General features: G+C 40.9%; 1 protein-coding gene across 1 annotated transcript in view; it reads right to left on the reverse strand.

The window, feature by feature from the left end:
* The window catches only part of MAP3K9 (mitogen-activated protein kinase kinase kinase 9), a gene marked incomplete at its 5' end in the record, with an annotated part of 59,382 nt that extends 42,600 nt beyond the window's left edge, over positions 1 to 16,782 (reverse strand). Inside the window, 2 exons of the mRNA XM_083863131.1 lie at positions 11,090 to 11,503; positions 16,482 to 16,782. Coding sequence (XP_083719257.1) covers positions 11,090 to 11,503; positions 16,482 to 16,782 — 715 coding nt within the window. The remainder of the gene's footprint in view (positions 1 to 11,089; positions 11,504 to 16,481) is intronic.
* Between the last annotated feature and the right edge of the window lie 7,273 nt (positions 16,783 to 24,055).

Genomic DNA, 24,055 nt, shown 5'->3' on the forward strand with positions numbered 1-24,055 from the left:
ATGTCCAAAACTGAGCCAATCTGTTACAGGAAACTTTGTTTTGAACAAAGAATCTTTTAACTAATCATGTATGTTTTTTAAGGGATGTTTTTCAGACCACAGAATACTTATGCAAGCAAGGAGAGCTCTGAAGGAGCTTTAATTTTAATTTTAATTTCCTCTCTGACACACATAGACCCTGGAATTTCACAACTGGGACAGACTATTTCAGCCTACAGAATATTTTTTGCTCATCTCCTCACAACAGGTATAATTTGCACTTTGTACAAATCCCTTTCACTGTCTTCTAGATCTATTTCCAGACCAAATACTTTCAACTACTGCAAGGCTGTGAAATTCAGACAAATGTGGATTAATATTTTAAATGAAGACTAATTCAGAAAAATCAGATAAGCATCTTTTGCTTCTTGCATGGGACAACTACTACGTTTTCTACCTGCTTTTATCTGAAAAAAGAATTCAAGTTCCACTGTGCTCTGAAGAAATGCAATGCAGTCTGAAATCTTCAGGGTTTTTATACAGAAGGTACTATAGTAATACAAGTACTTAACATTCTCCTCTAGCTTTTGAACAGTCCTTATTTCAAGGAGACAAGTATTCAGAGATGAAACAAAAATATTCTTGCACAGAAGAAGGTTTCATTGAACTTACTCTGATTGTTCCAATCCTATTTTCCGCTCCCATAAATAAGCAAAACTTCCCAAGATACATGTCAGCTCAGATGCTGGAGGTGCTAAATATTGGATATTAGGAAAAAAGATAACCTTCATATACTGCTTCATGCTGCTGCACTGTCTCAGAGAGACAGAGGATAGCTATCAAGTCTGCAGTTTGCCTAACAAGTCAAAAAAGCAGCACTATTGCAAAGGGAACAAGGGACTGAGGTTGCCAGGCAATCTTTTTAAATTATTAAGTCCTATTGGCAGTACACTGGCACTCTGTCTTGAGGACAGAACGAAGCATTTGGGAAAGGATTTCAAAAATTCGCTCCAAACTGAGACCTCATATTGTAACAGTCTGCCAAAATCTAATTTGCAATTTTAGCTCGACCTTCCACAATCAGCCAGCACAGCTTTGCTTCACAAGTATCCAGATAATGAGCAATCTGCTCTTGATCCTGCATTCAAAGTACTTAAAGTGATTAACAGATCTTCACATGGAATAAGTCCGGGCTTTCCGCCTGTAGCCTTTACCTACCTTCTGTTGGGTACTCTGCCGTTCATTTCAGTAGGACTGCACCTTTAGTATCTGTTTGAGGTGCAGAAGGCTAAATGTTGCATAAGATCCTGGAGAGGACAGAATTTAAGACCCACTCAAAATTTCACATCTCAGAAGCAAAATCAAAAGCCACAAATATTGCCTCTGGCAATAAGCAAGTATTATCTCTTATTACTAACCATTCAGCAACAGTACATTAAAATGCATATATGTACACCTTGGAAACGATACCTTCTTAATTACTGGGTATGAGTCAGGGTTCAGCAAATCCATAAAGCTGCATGACTGTCCTCTTCTATCAACCTAGAGGAGGTGATGGATGTGACAGCACAGCAGTTCTTGGATTTTAAGCCATGCAGTACAGTAACTCTAAAGAGCTAATGCATAATGGGGGAGGGGAGAGGAAAGGCCTCCAAAGCCCTGATATATTTAGACTCGATCCTTTCACCTAGCCAGGCTGTAAAAATCTTACCACTTTAGTGATCTGTACAAACACTTTGAATGCTCAGGTGAGTTTCTGGGAAAAATAGAGCTGTTCAACTTCGGTTTCAGACTAAATCCTACTATACTGTTGACATTGGAACAACCTCTAGCTTAGACATGGATTATTGTACTCTTCATAATCAGTTAAGTGCTTCAAGGAAAAAATATAATTACATCTATACTCAACACAGGGCATTGCCAAACCGTATCAGTTTGAAAGCCTGCAACAAATCGAGAACTGTATTAGGCAACAACAACAACAACAGAAAAAAAGAAAAAAAAAAAAAAAAAAAGGGAAGAGTAAAATCACATGAATGACATTCATCATTTGTTACTCAAGAGACTGTCTGAAAAGAGATTGAATAATAATGCTGGTTCAGTGGGAGCTGTTTCCAGGCAAATATAAACATTAAATTCATGATGGAAAAAGGTAGCCCAAAGTGTTTTGTTTTGGTTTCAATTAAGACATCTTTATGAAATAGTAAATAACACCAACTCATTCACGGAATAAATGGGTACTCCAAAATCTAGAAGGTAAGAAGGACCTAAGAACTTCACAGGCAGCAGCACAATCCACACCAGAAGCTGGGGTGTTTTATGGGGTTTTTAAAATCAGATTTAATTTAAAATATTTTTTAAAGGTAGAGAAGTGTATTTACATCCATCAGAACAAGTGTTAAAAGGCTCTTAGATGCACAATCAACACCAAGCTACATCTGACAACAGTAGAACTCAAAGAGTTTCTTGAATACTGCAGTTTGACCTTAAGGTGAGGAGAACAAGTTGCCAGCAGCTGAAAAAGAGGGCATTCCTGCACTGTTGTACATGAAAGTCCACACAAGATAACTCATTCAATAGAGCTATCAGAAAGCAGTTCATTTTTTTATGTGCTACATTTCTGTTAGATTTTTTTTTTAATCAGCTCACCTTGTGATTAAAGATTCTAACCACACAATAATCTGATGAAGTATTAGGAATATTCTGTGTTTACCAGATGATCACAATCATATCAAAACCACACATTATGTGACGGATCATGTCAAATGAGAAAAAGCTAATCAATAAACCCAGGGCAAGACTGACAACACTTCAACAAGCAGAATTAGGCATATTGAGTTCTATTAATCAAATTTATGGAGTTTTTCTTATTCTCAGAATCCTTGAACAATGCCAAGTCAAAAGGAACTAAAGACTATTCTCTACCATCTTCCCACAGACCCGCACTCATAAAGGAGAATTCAATGCTTTTGTGGTAGGTAGGACCACATGGCCCAGTTCTCATACATCCCACCACCCTTATATGTACCATCCTTCCAGCAATTCTACATACTAGCATTTCTTTATAGTACACCAGGAACCTCCCAAGAATTCCCAATTTAAGCACAGAAATTGCTGTGATAAACAAAATCCTAGTGGTAAAAGTATTTACCTGTTACTAGTAAGTGGAGCTGCTGGCACACTGACTATCATTTGCTACACATCTCAACAATTAGTCTTTACATAGGCAAGGAGGAAGCCACGCTTACATTTTAGATGTTTCCAGTTGTAATGCAAATAGGAGATCTTAATACTTCTTCATGGCCAAAGCAAAATCCAGGAGCCTGTTTCACAACGCATCAGAGATGGATGTACAGAAAACTGGGAGTTTGGCTTGTAGCTATAAAAATTATCCCAGATGTAAGACACACAGCATTCAAAGCACATACAGAGTTTCAGAGAGAATTTGGAATCCATATGTGCACAAGAAAATGCTTTCTCTTTTGGAAGGGTATTTTTGGTTCTAATTAAAAACGGTGTTATAATAAATGCATGAGCAATACAACAATGCTCCTAGAAAGCACAGCAGAGGGGCTGTGTGTGGCAGTAACACCAACAGTTCACAGGAAGGCTGCATGTCTGTCCTCTGGCTACTTCCTTCCCAAGAGGACCCTGAATGATGCTGTACCATGCTGACATTACCACCACAGTGACTATTCTACAGACTGGGACACAAAATTTACTGTTCTGTGGGCAAGAGTTCTTCTTTCTGATTGTAAGAAACAGTGATGAAACCAAACAACATAATTCTGAAGCATTATGCATTGGAATAGTTTCTCTTCTTAGTGCATGAGGTTCTGTTAGTATTTCTTTCATATCTGCAGAAAGCTTGGGTCTGAGGAACACTTGCCATTAGCAGCTGGACAATTAACAAGCAATTAGCAGACATGTCAATCAACTTTGGCAATCTTTTGGCAATCAAAGTCACACCAACACGACCCTAGAATCTAAGAGCAAACATGTACCAAAAAAACCAGCTACTTAAAACCATGTGCTTATACCCCATATTCTAACAGCTTAAGGTTTCCTTTGTCCTGTCATAAGGAAACATACACAGTCTTCAAAATGGGATATTACTTAAAATTAAGGAATCGTCTTGGGTGATGAATCATCACTTCAAAGAGACAGTGTTTACTGTCTGATACTTCAAGAGTGAGTTTGTTTCAGATATGTTGAAATACTGAATGGAATTGTTTGATAAGAAAAGCAAAAGTGAAGTTGCTGACAGAAGTCAGTCAAAATTCAAATTAAGTTTACTGATGTGGAAGAAACACTCCCACAAAAAAAAAAAAAAAAAAGTGGAGATGAAGGAATTATTCTAGCTTCCCAGAAATACCATAAGACTGTTCACACTCTTAACTGGCTCCTTAGAAATTTCAGAAGAACACAGCTCTTTCCCAGCTTTGCTGTAGATGGTCAAATGGTGAATTTAGGGGATGCCCATGGACACCTGCTGCACGACAATGCTTAGGTCTGTTCTATACTTCCATATGCACAATTTGAATAAAGTGCTTAACATCACAACTCTAAGTTATTTTTTCTTAGGAGCAGAGAGAACCCTGCAAAAAATGGACACAGTGGCTCAATTACATGAAAAGGACATTAGCTAGGTTTTCAAATGCAATAGACATAATTTAATTTCTTAAAAACAAGAGGTAGCACACTTTCCATATTTGTCTATGAAGGTAGCAGATTCCATCTGTGAAGTCACCGTTTTACTACTTAGTGTGGGCAGGAGGATACCAAAGTGTTCTTGTGGACATCAGACCTTTTTCATCAAGACTTCATATTTTTGACTTACGCTTAACAGTGAACTAAAACAAGCCAATTAAAGAAGATTTATTTTCATATCTTGGTAGGTTTCTGAGAATTCCAAAATTAAATACGAGTGCAACATCTGAGAAATCATCTGTCAAACCTCTCAGAGAGGAAAATAGCTGCACTAGTTTACAAAAGCTAAGGAAGGAAAAATCCAACAAAGTACCAAAGTACAACATACAAACTGTCAGCCTACTTCTTTGAATTCCTGGTATTTTAGCTTCTTAAAAATTAGCAACACTTTCAGGCATAATTTACATCTTCCGCACTAATAATACTTTTTATTATTATTATTATTCTTTTCAATGAAAATATGTAGTATTAATGGCATAAATTTCCTCATCATATTACCATATGCAAAAATTATGGCTATTTGGAATTTTTTTTTTAACTACAATACAGAATACTGGGATATCAGCAAAAATGATTATACTCTGGGAAGAAAGAGAAATATAAGCAGAGTAACCAGAACTAGGAGTTATGCACCATCAGCAATATCTTATAGCTTGTTGATAGAATCAGATAATTGCATAAGGGCAGAATCTGAAGTCATGTTTCATCAGCCTTAGGAGTATATCCAGGCTGTTTGAAAGCCCTGGTTTCTACTGTACACAATTTTTACATTTAGAAAAGAGGAAAGGGAAAAAACAAGTTTTACTGACTTTTGCTCCTTGAAAATTCACCTCCCAGCTGCTGTCTTCCACATCAGCACCCACCACCTCCACAAAAAATTTCACCTTTTTACCACTTTCCTCTTAAAGGCCAAGGGACTACCCAGCTAAGTCTAGATCAGTTATTCACCCAGTGAAAAGCATTCGGATATCACTGAAATAACTTCACTATATTCTACATGAAGCATTACTCAGTCATTTAATTGCACTGACGAAGGAAATCCATTCTCATAGAAGGTACAACACTGGAGGGTTAGTCAGCAAATTACACTGGAGTACCAGAAGCAGCAATAATAACAGCACGAACTTCCAAACTGTTCTGCCAACATACGTTCAGCAGACCCTGGAAGAGTTCTCTTCTACACCCCTGCCAGACAGAAGAAGAGGTTTACTTCTCTGAAAAGACCACCAGAAGACTGTCAGCTATGACTGGATTAAAATAAAAAATAAGGGATATTTTAAGTCCTAGGAACAACTATCCATAGATCATGTGGAAAGTCAGCTCTACTGGCATCTTTACTAACAGATAAAGCCTTAACTACATTAAATAAGCAAAGCTATAGCTTTGGTGGTCCAAAAAGTAGGAGAGGTAAAGACTTCAAATAACTTGAAAGGAAGAACTACTGATTTGGCTGAATCAGAATCGTTGGGATTTATTTTGACCTCTGTCCTTTCTTCTTTCTTTGACCTTGGTGATGTCACTTTGCTGCTCATCTTCTGTGCCACTTTGAGAAACACAGCCATGGTGACTTCTAAAAAGCACTCTGCTAACTGGCCTGAACACCCTCAGCAAAATCTTTCAGTGTAGTGCAAATAACAAACATGTTTTGCTGAGACAGTAAAAAAAAAAACCAAATATGCTTTTGCTAGCTCTCCACAGTATTAGTTAGTTGGCTTTATTCCTATAGCAATGCTGGCATATCTAACATTGACAGACAAACAGGACCAACTTCATTATTTACAATACTTCACTAAAACTAACAGGACTGTCCCTTTTTGATCCTAAGCATTATATGCCAGGCACTTTTCTCTGGCCAGAAATAAGTCCCGAATCACAGATGATAGATAAAAGACAGGAAAACTCTTAAGAGCTATTCTAAGTGCAGTGATGTTGGCTACAGTAGGCATTATTAGCTGCTTTTTTTGCTATAGTTCAGCATTTAGATTATGTAGGTGCTTTCACATTGGGAAAGCCCTCCTAAGGATTCTGTAACTCTGTGAGCTCAATGGCTCACCAGTGTACAGCTGAAGAAGGAAAGGTTGCAAGTATCACCAGATGAAGAGAAGCAGCAGCAGCCACTGAGGATTCTGTCAGATAATCATATGGAATAACTTGAATTCCTTAAATCAAATGCCAAAAATAAAAAGAGAAATACTAATCTCCTCATACAGCAGAGCCAAATAGTTTCCTAAATTACCTTTTTTCTCTCATGTAGTTTTGTGACTGGCATATGAGCTGGTAATAACATCAGAACACTTGTCTACCAGACTTAGTGCCAGCTGAACTCAGACTCAAAATAATTTCAAGGTCTCTAAAACTAAATCAAGGGTGTACAATTCATTCTGTAAAGACCTTTCTGTACTCACTTCCTGACTGCATTCCCAAAGCAATGAAACAGGCAGCCCTCAGAACCTCCAAAGTTTACAATAAATCTTCCTCAAACAAACATGGTACTAAATGTACAGAGTACATTTCCTACACTCTAAATGTATTAGCATTAAAATGTAAAGTTATGAAAATGTAAAGAAGAAAAAACTAAGAAAAACTATAGAACAGAAAAAATCCTTCTTTTAACAAAGAAAGATGGATAATAGACAATTGATTTGAAATGCTTTTTGATAAGAAGTATCTCAAGAAAGAGACACCTCCTGGAATCTTCAAATAATCATCTGAAGTTCAGTTCAGATGAATTAAATCAAAGTTATCTCCCAAAGTAATCAAAAACCTATGTTGTTGCCCTGATTTTTTTCAGCCTTCTGATGTTTACATTTTTTGTACTGGAATTCTCACGCGTTGTAACATAAACAAAAAGTGATGTTTTGAAAAATATGCATTCCTCCCTGGAAGAAGGATTGATGGACTTCTAGTTTGACCAGTCTAAGAGGTGTCAAAGGGGGATCAAAGAGGTGTCAACATCATCCTCCAATCTCTGGTCAATGTCCAGGGTCTATATAAACCCAAATCTCAGTCTTTTTTTTTTTTTGCTCTCAAAACCTGACGGTGTGAGTGTGGGTTTTTTTGTGTCCATCTGGTGACACTATGTTCTTTATTACACTACCAGAAATGTTGACAACTATTCTGAGCATTGTTTTGGTGCATGCTATCTGACTCCACCAAGCTGCAATAGCTTAAACCAAAAAGGATTTTTTTTCCAAATCCTTATATAATGGGGTATAATATAATTTCTCAGACTTGTATTAGGGTCCTCAACTGATATGTTTAAAATGTAATGTAACCTGCTTAAGATTCATAATGAAATACTGTCCTTATGCATTCTGTGCCTGCCTAAATATAAGCAGACATCTGACAACAAGGCATTCTCTGATTTTCTTCTATTCCAGCAGAAAAATTGATTTTAAATAAGGCAACTCTGCTCTTTGCCATTACCCAATCTTGTACCCTAGCTCCCAAACTAACTCATCCTGCACCTTCAGATGCACAGTGCACATCCCAGCTGGTGCTTGAAGGCAAGATGAGATGTACAAGAATCTCAATGTATTACTCAACATAGGCAGTACCAACCAGTAGATCAATACAGCTGATGCTCCCATGACAGCTCTACAGCACTTGTAGATGTTTAGTACAGTAAGAAATGCGTCTGCAAGAATCCTTTCCAAGTTCTTGCAAGCAGAAGCTCTTTCCTCACCACAGACACATCACTGCCTGTCACCTGGTGGGTGGTAACTTGTGCAAAGAAAATGCTACAAGCTGGTAATTCTACAGGCACCAAGCTAACAAGATAACCTGCTCTCCATTATCCACAGTAATTGAGAAAACTAAGTTTATCAGAAAAAACAGATAAAATGCAAGCTATATACTAATCAGGATGCAATAATATACTTAGTCCACTAATCTTTACAAAATTAGTAAAAAGCTGTCCACAGGAAATAGAGCAGAGAAATTTCTAAGATGCTTATTATATATAAGAGAAAAGAGATTTCAGCAAAGCAGTGACAGGGTAATCAAGAAAGACATGACTTAGGCAGCTCAAAGGTGTTTATTCTACACTCCCTTACCCCCATAAAAAAGCTCCAGCATCGTCATTATCTAGTATTTATGATGCTTGCTCTGTAGATACACTCAGAAAGGAACATGTATTACAAATGTCTAAAATAGTGCATATATTTTTTAAAATTTCTCTTCAACCACACAGCACAGAATAAAGAATTTAATTTTGTTTAATAAACAGCTGTTGCAATATGTCAAGCCCACAGCTGAGGTTACTAATTTATCTCATTTCAAAAGAGATAAATAAACTAATAATTTTTCCTTAAAATATCTTAAGTCCTTTCCTTCCTCCAGTCCCAGCTCCTGCATTTGTCTAGTTTTCCAAATGTAATACTGCTTTCCTCCAGCCTTATATGGGATAATTTTCCTATACCCATCATTTCTCTAATAGATCTGATGTTATCTTGGTCACGACCACCACGTAAATTCTCTATATTTCCCCTTCAAAGACAGAACATCTCTAAATCCTTTCAGAGGCATTCCCACTCAATCTCCCTCTTGCTTTACTATTGCTTCCTCCAAAAGGAGGGAAATTACAGTAATACATGTAGCAACTTCTCACCAACCATTTACAGTGCAGCACAATTACACTCTGCTGATTCATTGTGACAAGAGACATTTATTCTTGCTGCTGACAGTCCAGATGTTTTCTAGCATCCATATCTGTTTGGATGGTAACACTGTGCACTGGGTGTCTGAATAAAACAGTGAAGTACTAGAAGCTAACAGTTTTTCATCTTAGAAATAACTTTCTAAACCTCAAAAACGTTCAACTAGCACTTAGCAAGGAAATCTTAATGGCCTGTTAGCAAAACAAGCAAGTAAATATTTTCTTAGGTAAGGAGGAAAGGCGCAACACTGAAAGACAATTATTTCTTATTCACAGACGCAGCCAATCATTCATTAATTAAGCAAATCATTCTTTAATTTTACCGCATTTATCAACGTGCCCATATATTTGCCATCTGTAAGGGAAGGGTTTCGATATCAGGAAATCTTTATTGACATTAATATTGCCTTACTCTAACAAAATGGGAAACTTTGTTACTATAAGAACAATACTGTAGAAACTAACTTGAAGGCTCTTATAGTTCCTCTTTGTAAACTCACTAACAAGAACTAATAATACTTTTTTACTCCTTCACAACCAACTAAGTAAATTCACTGCCACAACATTTGAGGCCAAAAAACATATGAAGATACTGCAAGACCTGGAAATATACAAGCATTGCAATGGCTAATGCTAGTGCTAGTAAATCTATTTAAGACACTAAAATTCTCATCTATCGGACCTTTTTGCTTTGCCCCCAGAGCAAAAGGGAACATATGCTTGCATCGCAGCCACCCAGTTCATAGAGCTTCTTATTAACTCAAGCCATAAATGACAGTGAGTTCATACTAACACACCAACCTAAACCACCACAGCCAACATGCAGGTCCGTGTCTGCTCCTGCCATCCAGGCACAGACAAGCAGAGAGAGGTTAAATAGTGACATATACAGGCATCAGGAAAGGAGATGATCTTTAAATCACTGCAGCACTTCACTCCCACACTAATAAATCATGTTCTATGAATGCATTTGACTTTGAGAAATTCAAGTTTGTGAAAAGAGACACACTACAAGAACAACACCCAAGCAACACACAGTAATGCTGTCAGTATTACAGAGCAGCTGAAATCACCAAAATTCCCAGAACGCTGGTTACTAAAGTTCAGTCCCCCTTGCTCTCTAATGGGTGAGCAGTATCATGTAAAACACCACAAATATCAACTGAAGTCCTGGGTGTACAAGGACATTTTATTCACATGAGTTAATGTTACTGTCAACATCAGCTCTATCATAGATAAAGAGAAGATCCAGTTCAGTTGGGATGGGTTAAATCACCTATAAGGAAACGAGGCTTGCAGCTCATCTATACAGCAAAATCTAACAAGTACAATGAAAGCTTAGGAGCATTTACCTTTACAAAGAAGCATTTATTCTTCCAAAAAGTGTAAGAATAATACACTTTTTAAGTTCAATAAGGCTTTTTAACATACAGAAGTCTGCTGAAATGCCAATAAAACCTAGACACTATATGAATATGAACTACTAGCAAAGCATTCTTCATTCACAGTTGCTTTTGCATCCAATCATTAAAGTTGCTTCTACAGAGTTAAAGCGTTTACATGTTTCCTGTGATCTGAAGCACCATACTGTATAAAAATAAACCCTTCTGGGATTGAATTAGAGGATACAGTGGTTCACAAGAAAGGATCACTAAATTAACATTACTTCCCTCTTTTCTTTTTATTATTTTTTTTCCCCAAAACCATATCCCAGCACCTGACTGTTGACTGTGTAGCACTTACTGTTGCTGGACTTGAGGTCACGGTGAATTATGGGAACAATTGCCTCCTCGTGCAGGTAGTTCATTCCCCTGGCAATCTGCACGGCCCAGTTCACCAGGATGTCAGGAGGGATCCTTTTACCAGACAATACCCTATTGAGCGATCCTCCGCGGGCAAACTCCATGATCAGGCAAAGATTAGGTTCCTTCAAGCACACGCCCCTGAGGGCAATGATGTTGGGATGCTTTAACATTGCAAAGAGCTTGGCCTCTTGGCGAACATTCTCAATGGTCTGGCTGATGTCCTCATCGGGGTCATAGCGAGCTGCCTTGACAGCAACCTCATCTCCTATCCACACAGCTCGATACACTTTTCCAAAGCCCCCTATGCCAATGATTTCTTCCAGAACAAGCTCTGAGAAGTCGATCTCTAGGACTAGGGAAAGAGGAAAAAAAAAGATGTAAGCATTTAGCAACCATGCAGCCTGTACATCAGCTGAAGGTCCATGCTGGCCAACCTCATCCTTGCCCTTGGAGGAAGGGCCACTTTTCACTCCAAAACAATATAAAAGAAAGCAGTGGGCCTTTCTGACAATCTTTTAGTGCCAACCAGTATGGTAAAAGAGACCTTGTGATGTCATAAAACCGGTATGAACTACTGACTGTAAATGGTAAAACAATAAAACTGCCTCTTCTTACCACAGTTAAACCCTTACAATACTGATGCCCCTGCCCCTACCCCCTCTTAAGGATAAACTCTCAATGACAGTACAAGATTCCGAAAATGAAAAACACACCAACTAATCTTTGCTGTGTTCATAATACAGTGCTTAATGTAAAACAGCTAAAACAACACAAAACGTGTCTGCTTCTCCATTTGTCCCTTATCTGAATGTCTCTTGTTGAACTGCCACAGTCTTTAGTCCTTCCCAAATCACACTTATTCTTCCACACCTCTCCAGGCTTTGCAGATTTGTTCCCCACAAGAGACGTGTTAACCAGTTCTGACGTTACCAACAACAGCGTGACAAACAGATGGATCAAACCACATACTGAGTGTACAGAGCAAGCAGTAAGAAAAACATTTCTTGATAAATCCAGACTGCATCTTTGTCACAAAAACTTTCTATTCCCATACACTGACAGCTATACTTTACAGGATGACACAGTGACTTGTGGCTAATTGGTATCATATAGGAAAAAAATATACAGATGCAGCTGCCTCAATTCAGCACACAAATTGTTGAAATTTTGCTGGAGCAAAAGCAATGAGAAAATGTATCCTGAACAACTGTACACTAAAGTTCATATGGGTGGCCAAAAGAACCCATCCAATACTGACTAATGTAGAATGAAAATTCCACGTACTAACCAATGAAAACACGTTGACGCAGTTTAATTTACAGCAGTGGAAAGCTACCACTGATGCTACTCTCTCTGACACTTGCATGGTTACCAATTACAGTCAATGAAATTTTTAAAAGCTTTAAAGGAAGAGTACCATAATGCGAGATTTAAACAAAAAAATCACCAGGTCTTTTAATACTTGCCTGCATTTGAAATGCCAAATCTAACATGGTTCTCCTGCTTTGTCTAGTAGAAAGGAAATTAAGTTTGTAATGGAGCAGGTTAGAGCCCACTTAAATAAACCAGTCTCCTTATTCCAATCAAACACCTTTCCTATGTATAAGGCTACAGTACAAAACTTTGTCACAAAACTGTATGGAGTTAATACAAACTCTTCTATCTACATCTGCAGGCTTTTATTTTGTCTGAGCTCTACCTTTCCTGAAAACAATTTTTAGAAGTTGTCTTACTTTTATAAGTTAGTCAAACCTATGAGTTAGTTTAATAAGGATGTCTTTGCTGCTTTTCCTAGTGTTCCATGAACAAAAGATTACTGGGAAACAAGAGAGAAAACTGACCAAGAAAGTCTGCCAGAAGGAGAAGAGGTCTTTTCCAGTCTAGAACACAGAGAATTTATTTTTCTGCTACTGTGAATACTTATTTTGGGTAACACTGAGCTTCAAGGATCTGCACAACAAAGAATATTTCAGTCCTACAGTAGCAACCTTGGTGCTCAAATGCTTGAGACAGAGCATTTGAAAACATGAAAAGAATAGATTCTGACCAGAAACACTGAAATTTTAAAACAAGACTGTAATGACAATAACCTCAGATGTGAGACTACCCTGTTACTGAGAATACACAAAGAGTCACTCTTGTATTTCTCACCAATAAAAGACCTAAAGAAAGTCAGATGTTGAATCCTATCTCTTCAGTCAATAGAATTTCATCGCTGCTAGAATCCTCAATTAATCTGCTTCTAGGGACAAGGTCAGTTAAAAGACTGAAAATGAAGGAACACGCACCCCACACCACCAGGGTGAGTGCCTGCCCTGCCAGCTCTGGACAGGCAGCGTTCAGGCGCTGCTCAGAGCGGGCGCTCTGCTCGGGCATTTCACGGATTAAGAGGACATACATCAAGGAGGCGCCGAGCGAGCCGCCCGCTGACCTGGGGGTGCTGAAGGGACAGCTCCCGGCGGCGGGGACGGGACAGGGACAGGGACAGCGCCCCGGCCGTCCCGCTCCTCATCGCCTCCCCCCACCCGCCCCGCTGGGGAGAAGCGCCACAGGAAGGCGCCGGGCAGGAGAACGAGATGGGCAAAGGAAACAGAGGGGCCGGAAAGTGGAACACTTCGTGTGCTGCCACCCATTTTCCATCAGAAAAAGCGTATCCCTGCTGGAGGCACAAATTAATAGGGGTGGGATGTAAAACCGAGAGACTTCAGCTTCCACGTGAAATCTAATGTGTGACATTGAATCTTCTTATGTCTGGAAGTATGACCTCAGCTTAGTTTGAAAATGCATATTTCTATAAGGCAAACTGGCCAGCTCACCTCTGGGTGGGTACCTTCTTCAGAAAAAAAACCCACTCATTTAAAAAAATATGTTTTGTTTAGGTTTTTTAAAGATATTTTCTGCTGAATTAGTTTATTCAATTTCATAGTTCAAGTTATACAGCTAACATTAGGGCACAAAATACTTGGTTTTCTTCACACTTCTAAACACACTATCCCTAGTGCCATTTGGCAGATATGTTGTGCAGGACTGTACAGAATTCAAGAACTGAAGTGGTCTCATTCCACTGTGGGCCGGTAAGGAATTATAGAGCCTGTACACCACAAACCAGTGGCCAAACTGACAACTGCAAAGTAGGTGCTGTTTAATCAGTCCTTATTAGACCATATGATTAAACTGTTCAATGCAGTCTAAAGTGTGTAAGAGCCCACAGCACAGATGAGAGTCTCTCAAGTTGGCCCACTCCCGACAGCCTCTACAGGCTACTTTTTTGATTCATGGTATCCTCACCAAGGCAAGATTCAAGCATGCTACATGGATGGCTAAAATTACCCACCAAACTAGTACAGCTCTTGGTAGAAGTAGGATCTCTAGGACTTATACTCCCCAATTTTCATTGAATATATAGATAAACTTCAGGAAAGCAAGCAAAAATAGATTCTGTGTTGAGCTGCATGTTCAGAACAACACTTTGCATTACTCCTGCAAAACTGGACTTACTGGACTATGAAGGATTAAACAGTAGACGTTGATTCCTACTCCAAACAGCTGTCAAACTAACACCATCAGCTCTAAAAGTGGATAGCATTCCTTGCAAAGGACTTCTAATACTCAGCTTGACAATCCAACTCAATGGCAAGCAACTTTAACCCACGTCCAAACTGCATTGTTTCTTAAAAAAAAAAAAAAAAAAACAACAACAAAAAAACATACTCTTTAGGCATTATACAAACCTCCGGAGGGCAATAAATTCTAGTTTGTCATGAACATATGGTTGTTGACTTGACAGAAGAGAAGCAGTGTGGCTGTGTTGGGGCATGGCAAGAGTAAGGCAAAGACAAATGGGGAAAGGACAACTCCACCACTGTTTGTGAACTAACAAACCATGTAAGAGGCAGCAAGACAGAAGAATCCACAGTTACAAAACCTGAGCCTGAACACTCAAAACAGGATGGGAGCTGAGGGCTCAAAAAGTTCTATAGAAATGGTTCTCTTCAGTACCTCAAAAGCAAAACCTAATAAGCATTCATTCACAGCTTTTTCTGTGTGGGGAAAAAAATAATTTACCAATGCTCTTGCAGCATGAAAGAAAGGAACAGCACCTAGTCCTTTCACAAGCCCAAGAGCAATGCTACAAATTACTGAGTTTTACCTAAATGCTTCCAAGCAGAATACAAAGAGAGAGAAAAAAAAGCTATTAGTTGTATTCCTTGGAGATATGGCCTAGATAGGACAAAGTATCTTTTCACTCCTTTACTTTCTAGAAAAGCCTACTAGTCTGAAGATTTTTCTCTGCCCCTCCAAAATAAAGCATCCTTGCCTGAATTGTCAATGGTGACAGATAAACACGATCTAGAAAGTCATCCCATGCTGTTTCTCTTTCCACAATTGTACATAGTGACTGAAAAAATGTACTTAAATTCAGGGAAACAAACCATTCCCTCAGTGTCTTCAGCATCACAACACAGTCAAGTGACCCTCAGGCAGGCCCAGATATCCAAGTGAGGATACAACCCATTCACAGGTATTTTAAGACAGAATTTGTAAGAGAGCAGAGGAACCTGGTAACACACAAGCCAACTTTGGAATTTTTCAGCCAGAAATAATAAGCTTTTGGCTAGTAAGTAGGATAATACTTAACAAGTATTAGCAGTGAATCAACACTTCAGAAAACAACTGCTTCCCTCTCAGCAACGTTTCTTTAAGAATATTTCCAAAGGCTGGATGACCAAAGCCCCGGTGACTCCACCACGGCCCAGCCGCCAGGATTCTGTTGCTTGATGAAAATTTACCAGCCCCTGGAAACACAGCTCTTAACAATAGGAAACTGCTCCTGGCGTCGCTGAAACGCTCACAACACGCTGAGCGAGGCTCTGCCTGGAGGACAGCAGGGCACTGGAGCAGCAGGAATACCACGGCGGGTGGGAAGGGGACACACCGGGGCCTGGGGCGGCCCAGTGCGGGGCCCGAGGCGCCGCAGCCCCTCCGCTGGGCGAAGGCCATGGCAGGCCCGCCCCCCGCCGGCTGGGCCCGCGGCCTCCCGCAGCCGCCCGACACCGGGATGGGCCTTCCCTTCCCCTCGGCGGCGGCACCGGCTTCCAGCAGGACCCACGGAAGGGCCGGGCCGGTCGGACGGGGCCAGGCCTCCCCTCAGGGACATCAGGAGGGCCGAGCCTCGGCTCCCCCCGTAACCTCGGCAGTCCCGCCGGTCTCGTCCCCGCTCCCATCCCCACCGCAATACCGCGACAAGGGGAAGGACCGGGCTTCTCCCCTGGTTTGCCCCTCGCAGCGGAGGGTCGCGCCCACCCCCCGTTCGGGCCGGGCTCCCTTACGCTGTATGGCGGGGGGCGGCGGGTACCGGGCGCGCAGCTCCGGCCCGGCCCCCGGCACGCCGCTGCTCACGTAGTTGCTGGGGAAGATGCCGACGCGCTGGTCGATCTTGCCCGTCCACCAGCCCTCGTCGCCGGACACGTGCGAGTCCCGGGACAGCACCTGCACCACGTCCCCCGGCCGCAGGCTCAGCTCGTCCTCGCCGCACGCCTCGTATTCGAAGACAGCGGTCCACAGCGGCCCGTCGCCCGGCGGCTCCCCGCCGCCCGCGCCCTCCTGGCTGAGCTCGGTGAGGGGCTCCATGGCGAAGCTGCTCCATAGGGGGAGGCGCCCGCGGCAGCCGGGCGCTGCGGGGGGCGGCGGGGCCGGGACCGCCGCCTATTGTTCATGCGGCCCAGCGCCCGCCGGCACCAGGTGCGGCCGCCGCTGCCGGGGCTTCCCGGCGCGGGGCGCCTCAGCCCAGCGCGGGCAGGGGCGAGACCGGGCAGCGTGTGCCGCGGAGGAGCTGCCGCATCCCCCCCGTCCGCCGCCTCCTCCGCGCCCGCCTCCGCCTCCTGCCGCCGCCGCGCATCCCGGAGCCACCTGACTCTGGCAGCTCCGGCGGCGCCAGGGGAGGGCAGCGCGGGCCCCGCCCCCGCCCCGCCATTGGCCGCCGCCGCCGCCCGTCAGCACCGCCCTCACCTGATTGAGGGCTCGCTCCCCCTTGGCCACGCCCCCTCCCCGCCCGGCCCCCCGGCCCCGGAGTCGCGCCCTCACCGGTGCGCCCGCGATTGGTCAGATCTCGCTTCCCATTGGGCCGCGCGCTCCGAGCTCCGCCTTCCCCGCCGCTTCTCATTGGCTGGGGAAAGGGGCATGACACGGGCCAAGGGCGGGGCGGGGCGGGGCGTGGGCGGGGCGGGCGGGCGCCACCTGGCGGTGGGCGGAGGCGGCGGACACCTGGGCCGGGCTCGGTGTGTCCTGGGCCAACAAGTCTCCGTTTCCTATTAGCCCATAGTCTTCCATAACCGGTCTTACATGGTTTCTACACGAGATTATCGTGGGTGTATCCCTGCCGAATGCCTTTGTTAAAAATTAACGGAATTCACTTCTCACTCTTGTAATTAGCTACTCGGCTAATTAGTAGTAGTAGCTACTACTAATTAGTAGCTACTCGGTCCTGAAAATCCAAATCCCTTCTCCCTGCTGCCAGGGTTTTCATTGCTTGTGAAGACACCAGATCTTGTCAATGGAATTTGTTTGCACTTTGTGAGGTTTTCTTTGCATTTGAATTTCAGTGCTGAAACTGGAAATGAAAATTCTCTGTTCATGCTCTATCATAACAAAGGCCATTCATACCAAATGAGAAGCACAAGTACCCTGACCTCACCCGATGTCTTCCCACTTATACGTAAAATGCAGGGCTTAATTATTTTCTAGTGCTTAGTAAATGCAATTACACAATTCTTCTCTGCAAGATGGATTTTTAGAAAATTCTCCATTCTCGAGTGAGGCTTTTGGTTTGGTTTATGTACAGAGTAGCTGCTAGTAGTTCTTTAATTTTGTGCATTGGGGTTTTGTCTATTTATCTATCCTTGCATTAGCATTATGCTGTAGCACCTTTATAGGGAGCACCAGGGATTAGGCTTTTAATAGAATGATGAAGATCTTAAGCGTAACATGCTCTGAGTTAATTCAAAATCCTCATCATTATTTGTAAAATATTTGAATTTACTCTGGGAATACACTCAACTCAACTGAACCTTAGTAACAAGTATTGCAGAGAACCCCACTGGGAACTACAATTATTCTATTTTCTTTCTTTTTTCCCCAAATGTCAGAGCCTTTATTTCCCACAGAAACCAAACAAACATGGTCTAGAAAGAGCTGGTATATTAGTTTTTTTTTTTTTTTTTTTTTACAAATAGAGAGCAAAACATGTCTAGTTGAGGGCAGAACTAACATTTTTTTTGTTTTGCATGCAAGATTCAGGCCTGCATCACCACAAGTTCTCAATTGAAAACAATTTCTTGTCTAAGAACTGAGCTTTAGGTTTTCTCCTCTCTCTCCATTGCCTCTTGTCAGCGAGGGCAGAACTGAGGGTGCATCCTCTCCACTATTCCTTTGTTATTTAAGGGTGTGTTTTCACAATTAGTGTAAGCTTATCCAATACTACTCTGTTGCTGAAAGGGACTTTCCTGCCCCTTGTCACATGCTTGACCTGCTTTCCTGATTGCAACAGTAGTGACTGTGTGGCTGTGGAGTCATTTCAGCTCATTTATCTGGCTGAAAGCTAAGCCTCTGAGTAAAAGCAGCTAGTTTTCAATCAGCTTTTTAGGTTGATCTGAATTGCATTAGGACTATAAACACATAGATGTTAAAGACAGCACAAGGAAGCAGAACAGGTGAAAGGGGGACAGGCACCTGGCTTTTTTCAGCAACATTCCATCTTTAGGTTACCTTGTCTTGATCATGAAGACCAGGGTAACAAATAGCTGTATTCATGGTTTTTCGAGTTCAAATAATAGATGACTGAGATGGAATGTGAAGGACTGCTGTTAATGTTTCTAGTTAAAAGTAATTGCAGTTGCATGCAACAATTTTCTGTCAAATTTTATGTAGAAAAAGAATTATTTCTTTAATTCACACAGTGAGAAGTTATAATTTAAGTGAATTTGGTGCTTTAAATGTCGTAATATAAAAAAATGTGAGTGAGACATAAGAAAATATAAGTGAGACATAAGAAATCCTGTCTTTCAGCTGTTTGCCACTTATTTTGATCACTGCTTTAGAACACTGACGGACTTAAAACAGAGAGGTTTATTACTTATGGTGAAAAGTATAATAGGAAAAAACCTGCTACTGTAGAGTGTCAGGTTGCCTGCTGTAATGACTTGCCAAGACAGAACCCTGCCATCTTGTGGAATGTCTTGATATCAAAGTACACAGCTTTGCTTCTCAAAAGACACTTTTTTTTTTCTTTTTTTTTTTTTTTTCCTTGTTTGGGTTCTTTTCTTTATTTTTTATTTCCCGTGATTATAAGTTTGTTTCTACAGGTGGTGTGACTGGCTCAGGATGCCTGTCACTTGTGCCTGGACCTGGGACAGTGTCCCAGGAAATACTCTGAAGGGCCATCATAGGATTTTCCCACTCTCACAGACTTCTCTTGGCATCTTTTACCAGCCATGTCAGAGACTGGTTTCTGAATGAAAAGATCTGGCCAGATTGGGTAGGCTGTTCTTAGCATCAAGGTAAATAGAACTGTCAGTAAATGTTAAATTCATATTCCAGTAACTGGCAAAAGGTAGATGAAAAGAACACTAAAGACTGTGTGCATGCAGTCTTTGAAAGATGACATTTAGCATTGGCAAGATACAGAAAGATTTTGGAAATGGTGAATGCTTTTCTGATGAACATATAGCCCAAATGCTACATTGAAAGTTTTTTCTTATGCATTTTCTAATAAGAAATGTAGATCAGAGAACAGATAAGAACTGTATCTGTTCCCATGATTATTCAGCAGATCCGAATAATGGGAATTAGAATCTGGATACAACAGATCCAGTTCTTAAAGTCTGTATTTGAATACACACTCTGTGCTTAAAGTTTGGACATGGATTTTGTTATAAGGTGTTTCAAAAGAAGAGTCTAACCTGCAAAATGCAGATGATACTCTGAATTCAAACTTTCTTCAAACTGAGAACTGTAAACAAAAGTTTTTAATTCAGGCTCATTTTTGCATCTACATTTTAAAAGTACCAACAAATTAGTAGAGGGTAAACAAAAAGGCCAGTCTATTCCCAGTCTTTGATTTAAGAAGCAATGGAAAATATTCTGCTTATTCAGTATCATTATTATTACAAATCTAGGATTATGATCTCAGCTTTTGTCCTATGTTTTCTAGAGGCTTGTGCAGACTACCACTGGACTTAGCAGCTCTATAACTTACTAAAACTTGGCAGTCCATAATTATAAATCTACACTAGATTTCAAAATGTTGGCAGTCTAGGCTCCTAATATCTGTCTTCTGTAAAGGAAAAAAACTCCATGATGGTGTTAAAAAACAAAAGGAAGAAGAATGTCCAGAAAAAAAAAGGAAAGACTGCTGGCACAGTCCAACTACACCTCAGTACTAGAAACATACTGAATTCCAACTATAGCTACAATGACAGCACGTCTCTACCAGCACAGTAAGAAAGTATGAGAGATTGAGGAGGTGCCCCTTGGCACATCTTACTGCAGCTCACTCCTTTTACATCCTGTGGTAATTTATACTGCATATTAAATTAACCCAGCACTCTCATTTGGCTTTTATACATTTCAGAGGATATACCACAGATCTGTTCCACACCATATATACCACTCTGGAGATGAATCTCACTCCAGTAGCCAGATTTGTTTGATCAATTGCTGATAATTTCTACTTGACCAATGTAAGCTTTACTGACAAATGGATTTTTGTATCATTAAAAATTGCCTCTCTACATGGCTGTAAAGCTGGACTGATTTTTTCCCCCCACTTTAGAACAGTACTGCTTTGCCAACATCACTTTAGTGTAAGTCTGTTCTTGATGAGGGGGAGAGGGGTAAGTGACTGGCAACAGAAGCTTTATGAACTATGCTGTGCGAGCTAGGAGGCAGGCTGCAAATCTGGGTCTTTAGCATCTGAGTCAGTAAAGAGAGAGCTCTACTCTGCTTCATAAAATATATATGCTAATCTCCCAGATGGCTATATGTTCTTTCTCCATAAAACAGATGACCTGGAAAAATAAAAGACTAAAAACACTGGAGAGTAGGAATTCTGGGCCAAAATCTGGAAGCTTGCAGTAGATTTTACAGACAGACTTGGATTTTAAATTTAGTTTGGATCTGGTTTCATAACAAAATACAGCAATGGCTATTATTATAGGTCACAGCATAATTTCACGTGCAACATGAATCATTCATATATCTGCATCCCTCTAAGAAAAATATAACAAAGGAACATTTTCAAGTGAGATTTCTGCCTGCGTTAAAAGATATACGCCTAAGAGAAATAATGGTTAACTTTGGCTTAGTAATGATTAACATTTGCACACTGTGTATTACCTCAATCCAAGCCACACATACAACTCTTGTTTGATTAGTCATAGACTGAGTTGCTGCTCCTGTAAGGGAATATCAGAACCATGCTGCCACACTGGCAACATTGTGCCGCAGTTTCGCAAATGTGTGGAACAAATATTTAACTTATTTGCAGAACTGTGATTAGTGCAATGCAAATGCGCTCACCAGAGTTCAGCAAAGACAGTACAGAAAACTTTTGAGGTTTCTGAAATATTTGTAGTTGCTGATAGCCTTGGTCTTTGTTTTCATGTTTCATGTGAAAAATAAAGCAGCAGCAGACTACTCTGCAGTGTCATGGCCAGCATATGGTGCAGCACTCACTCAGAGCACTCTGTACTGCCTCCAGCGCCTCATTTCCCATTCAAAACCTTCTGCCCATGGAACGACCAGGTCTCCCTTGATTGTGAGGACAAATGAGATTTTGTTTGGAAATGACAAAACCAAGAAAGACAACAAGTATTTTGTTTAGGTTTTTAGTTTGTCAAGCAAAGCCTTTGGGAGAGTTTTTAGATCAGCAAAGCCAATCTTGAATAGCTTCACAAAGACAACACAAGAAATGAAGAATTCTGTATCTGAATTCAAACCATACAGAAGCAAACTTCATTTCTAAATGTACAGAGATACAACATCCACTAGATAACAGCATTCATATGCAAATCAGAGCCTCATACCTAAATCATCACTCTGCTAAATCTGTCATTATAAAGTTATGGACATAGAATAGACAACCTTTTCATTTGGAGTAGCGTAATCCTTTTATCAATTGAGGCTGATGTCATTTTTTCCTAATTTGTATTTACTGAGTTAACTTACTATTCAGAATAATAAACCTCAATCTAAAATAAGACCAACTAGGTCAGTGCAGTAGTAATTACCATAGAATTATATAATGGCTTGGGTTGGAAGGGACATTAAAGATCCTCTTGTTCCAACACCCTGTCCCAAGGGTAAGGACATCTTTCTCTAGACCAGATGACTCAGGGCCCCATCCAACCTGGCACTGAACATTTCCAGGGATGGGGCAGCCACAGCTTCCCTGAACAACCTGTTCCAGTGTATCACCCTCACTTTCCTAGTAAATTCCTACTAAAGAATTTCTTCCTAATATCTAATCTAGACCTACCCTTTGTCAGTTTAAAGCCATTACTCCTTGTCCTATCACTACTTGCCCTTGTCAACTGACCCTCTGCAGCTCTCCTGGAGCACCCTTCATGTACTAGAAGGCTGCAGTAAGGTCCACCCACAGCCTTTTCTTCTCTCTCAGTCTTCATTGTAATTTATTTTTTTTTACACATTGTCTTGAGAGAACAGGCAACATTTGCCTGCTGTTTCCTTTTATTTACAATCCTGGCTTAAATCCTTAGCATAATTAGTTAGAGGAGCCTCTTTTAAAAAATGGATGACTACTGGAAATTTTTCTGTCTTGATTTCCCTTTACAATGTCTACTCTATGCCTGGTGACTAAGCTCAGATATAATACTCTATCCATTCTATAATTCATAAAGCAACTAGAAGGAGATTTCCTCATACTTACATGAAAATAGACCTAAGTCTGTTTGGATGTTTTAGATAAATGTGGGCAGAGACCACATCATGTTTTTATTGTGATGCTATCTCTCAGTACTGGCAGCACCAGATCCACAGACAGCCAGAGATGCATTGAGCAGGGATTTCATGTAACAGGGTTGAACCCATGTCAAGAACTCTGCTTTTACAATCCAGAATTATTTTTTGTTAACTCTTTACATTATTTTCTTTCTCAAATTGGTGGTCTTAATTAGTGGGCTTGGTCTTGCACATCATCAAGGCACTGTACAGCTGAAGCTTTTGAAGGACAAGGGCAATATGATTCATTGACTAAGCCTAGACAGTTCAGTCCCAGACTACAGACTGGTCAGTGTCATTGAGTTTAATTGGTACTTGAGCAGTTTTCAAAAGATAACATGGCACACAACTAACTTATGAAGGATACATGCCTTCTTCTTTCTTGTGGTGTCGCATTTCCCTTCCAAATGAAGCTGCTAAAAGAGCCGGTAAGAATAAGATTAGTTAGTGTAAGAATGACTGAATTTTTGCACGCATATATTGCCTGACCATAATTCTTCCTGCTCCACTGGCGATAGGACCTAAAATTTTGCCAGGTCGGGTGGAGGTGAAGTCCCTCCTGCTGCCGCCCCACGGTGTCTCCGCGCTTCAAAACGGAGGGATTCTCGTCCGGGCTATTTTCGGCCCTGCTGGAGCCTTGCGCTGTTTCCTCAGGACTCAGAGCTCATGGTTTTTTGTTCACTTAGATGAACCAATTGTAGTCTACATAGAATGTATTTTTTTCCAGTTCCTCAGACCATTATTACCTTTTTCCTGTTCCTCTTGAGAAAAATGGACTTTTGACACCCTGCCAGGTTGCATTACTGAATTCCCTTGCTTGTTTCAGGGTGAAATCATGATAAAGGCAGACGCTTTTACTGAAAGGAAAAAAAAAATCACTGAACAAAAT

Source organism: Zosterops lateralis (genome assembly GCF_965231275.1).
Source record: "Zosterops lateralis genome assembly, chromosome: 6".
In the NCBI taxonomy this organism is placed as follows: domain Eukaryota; kingdom Metazoa; phylum Chordata; class Aves; order Passeriformes; family Zosteropidae; genus Zosterops; species Zosterops lateralis.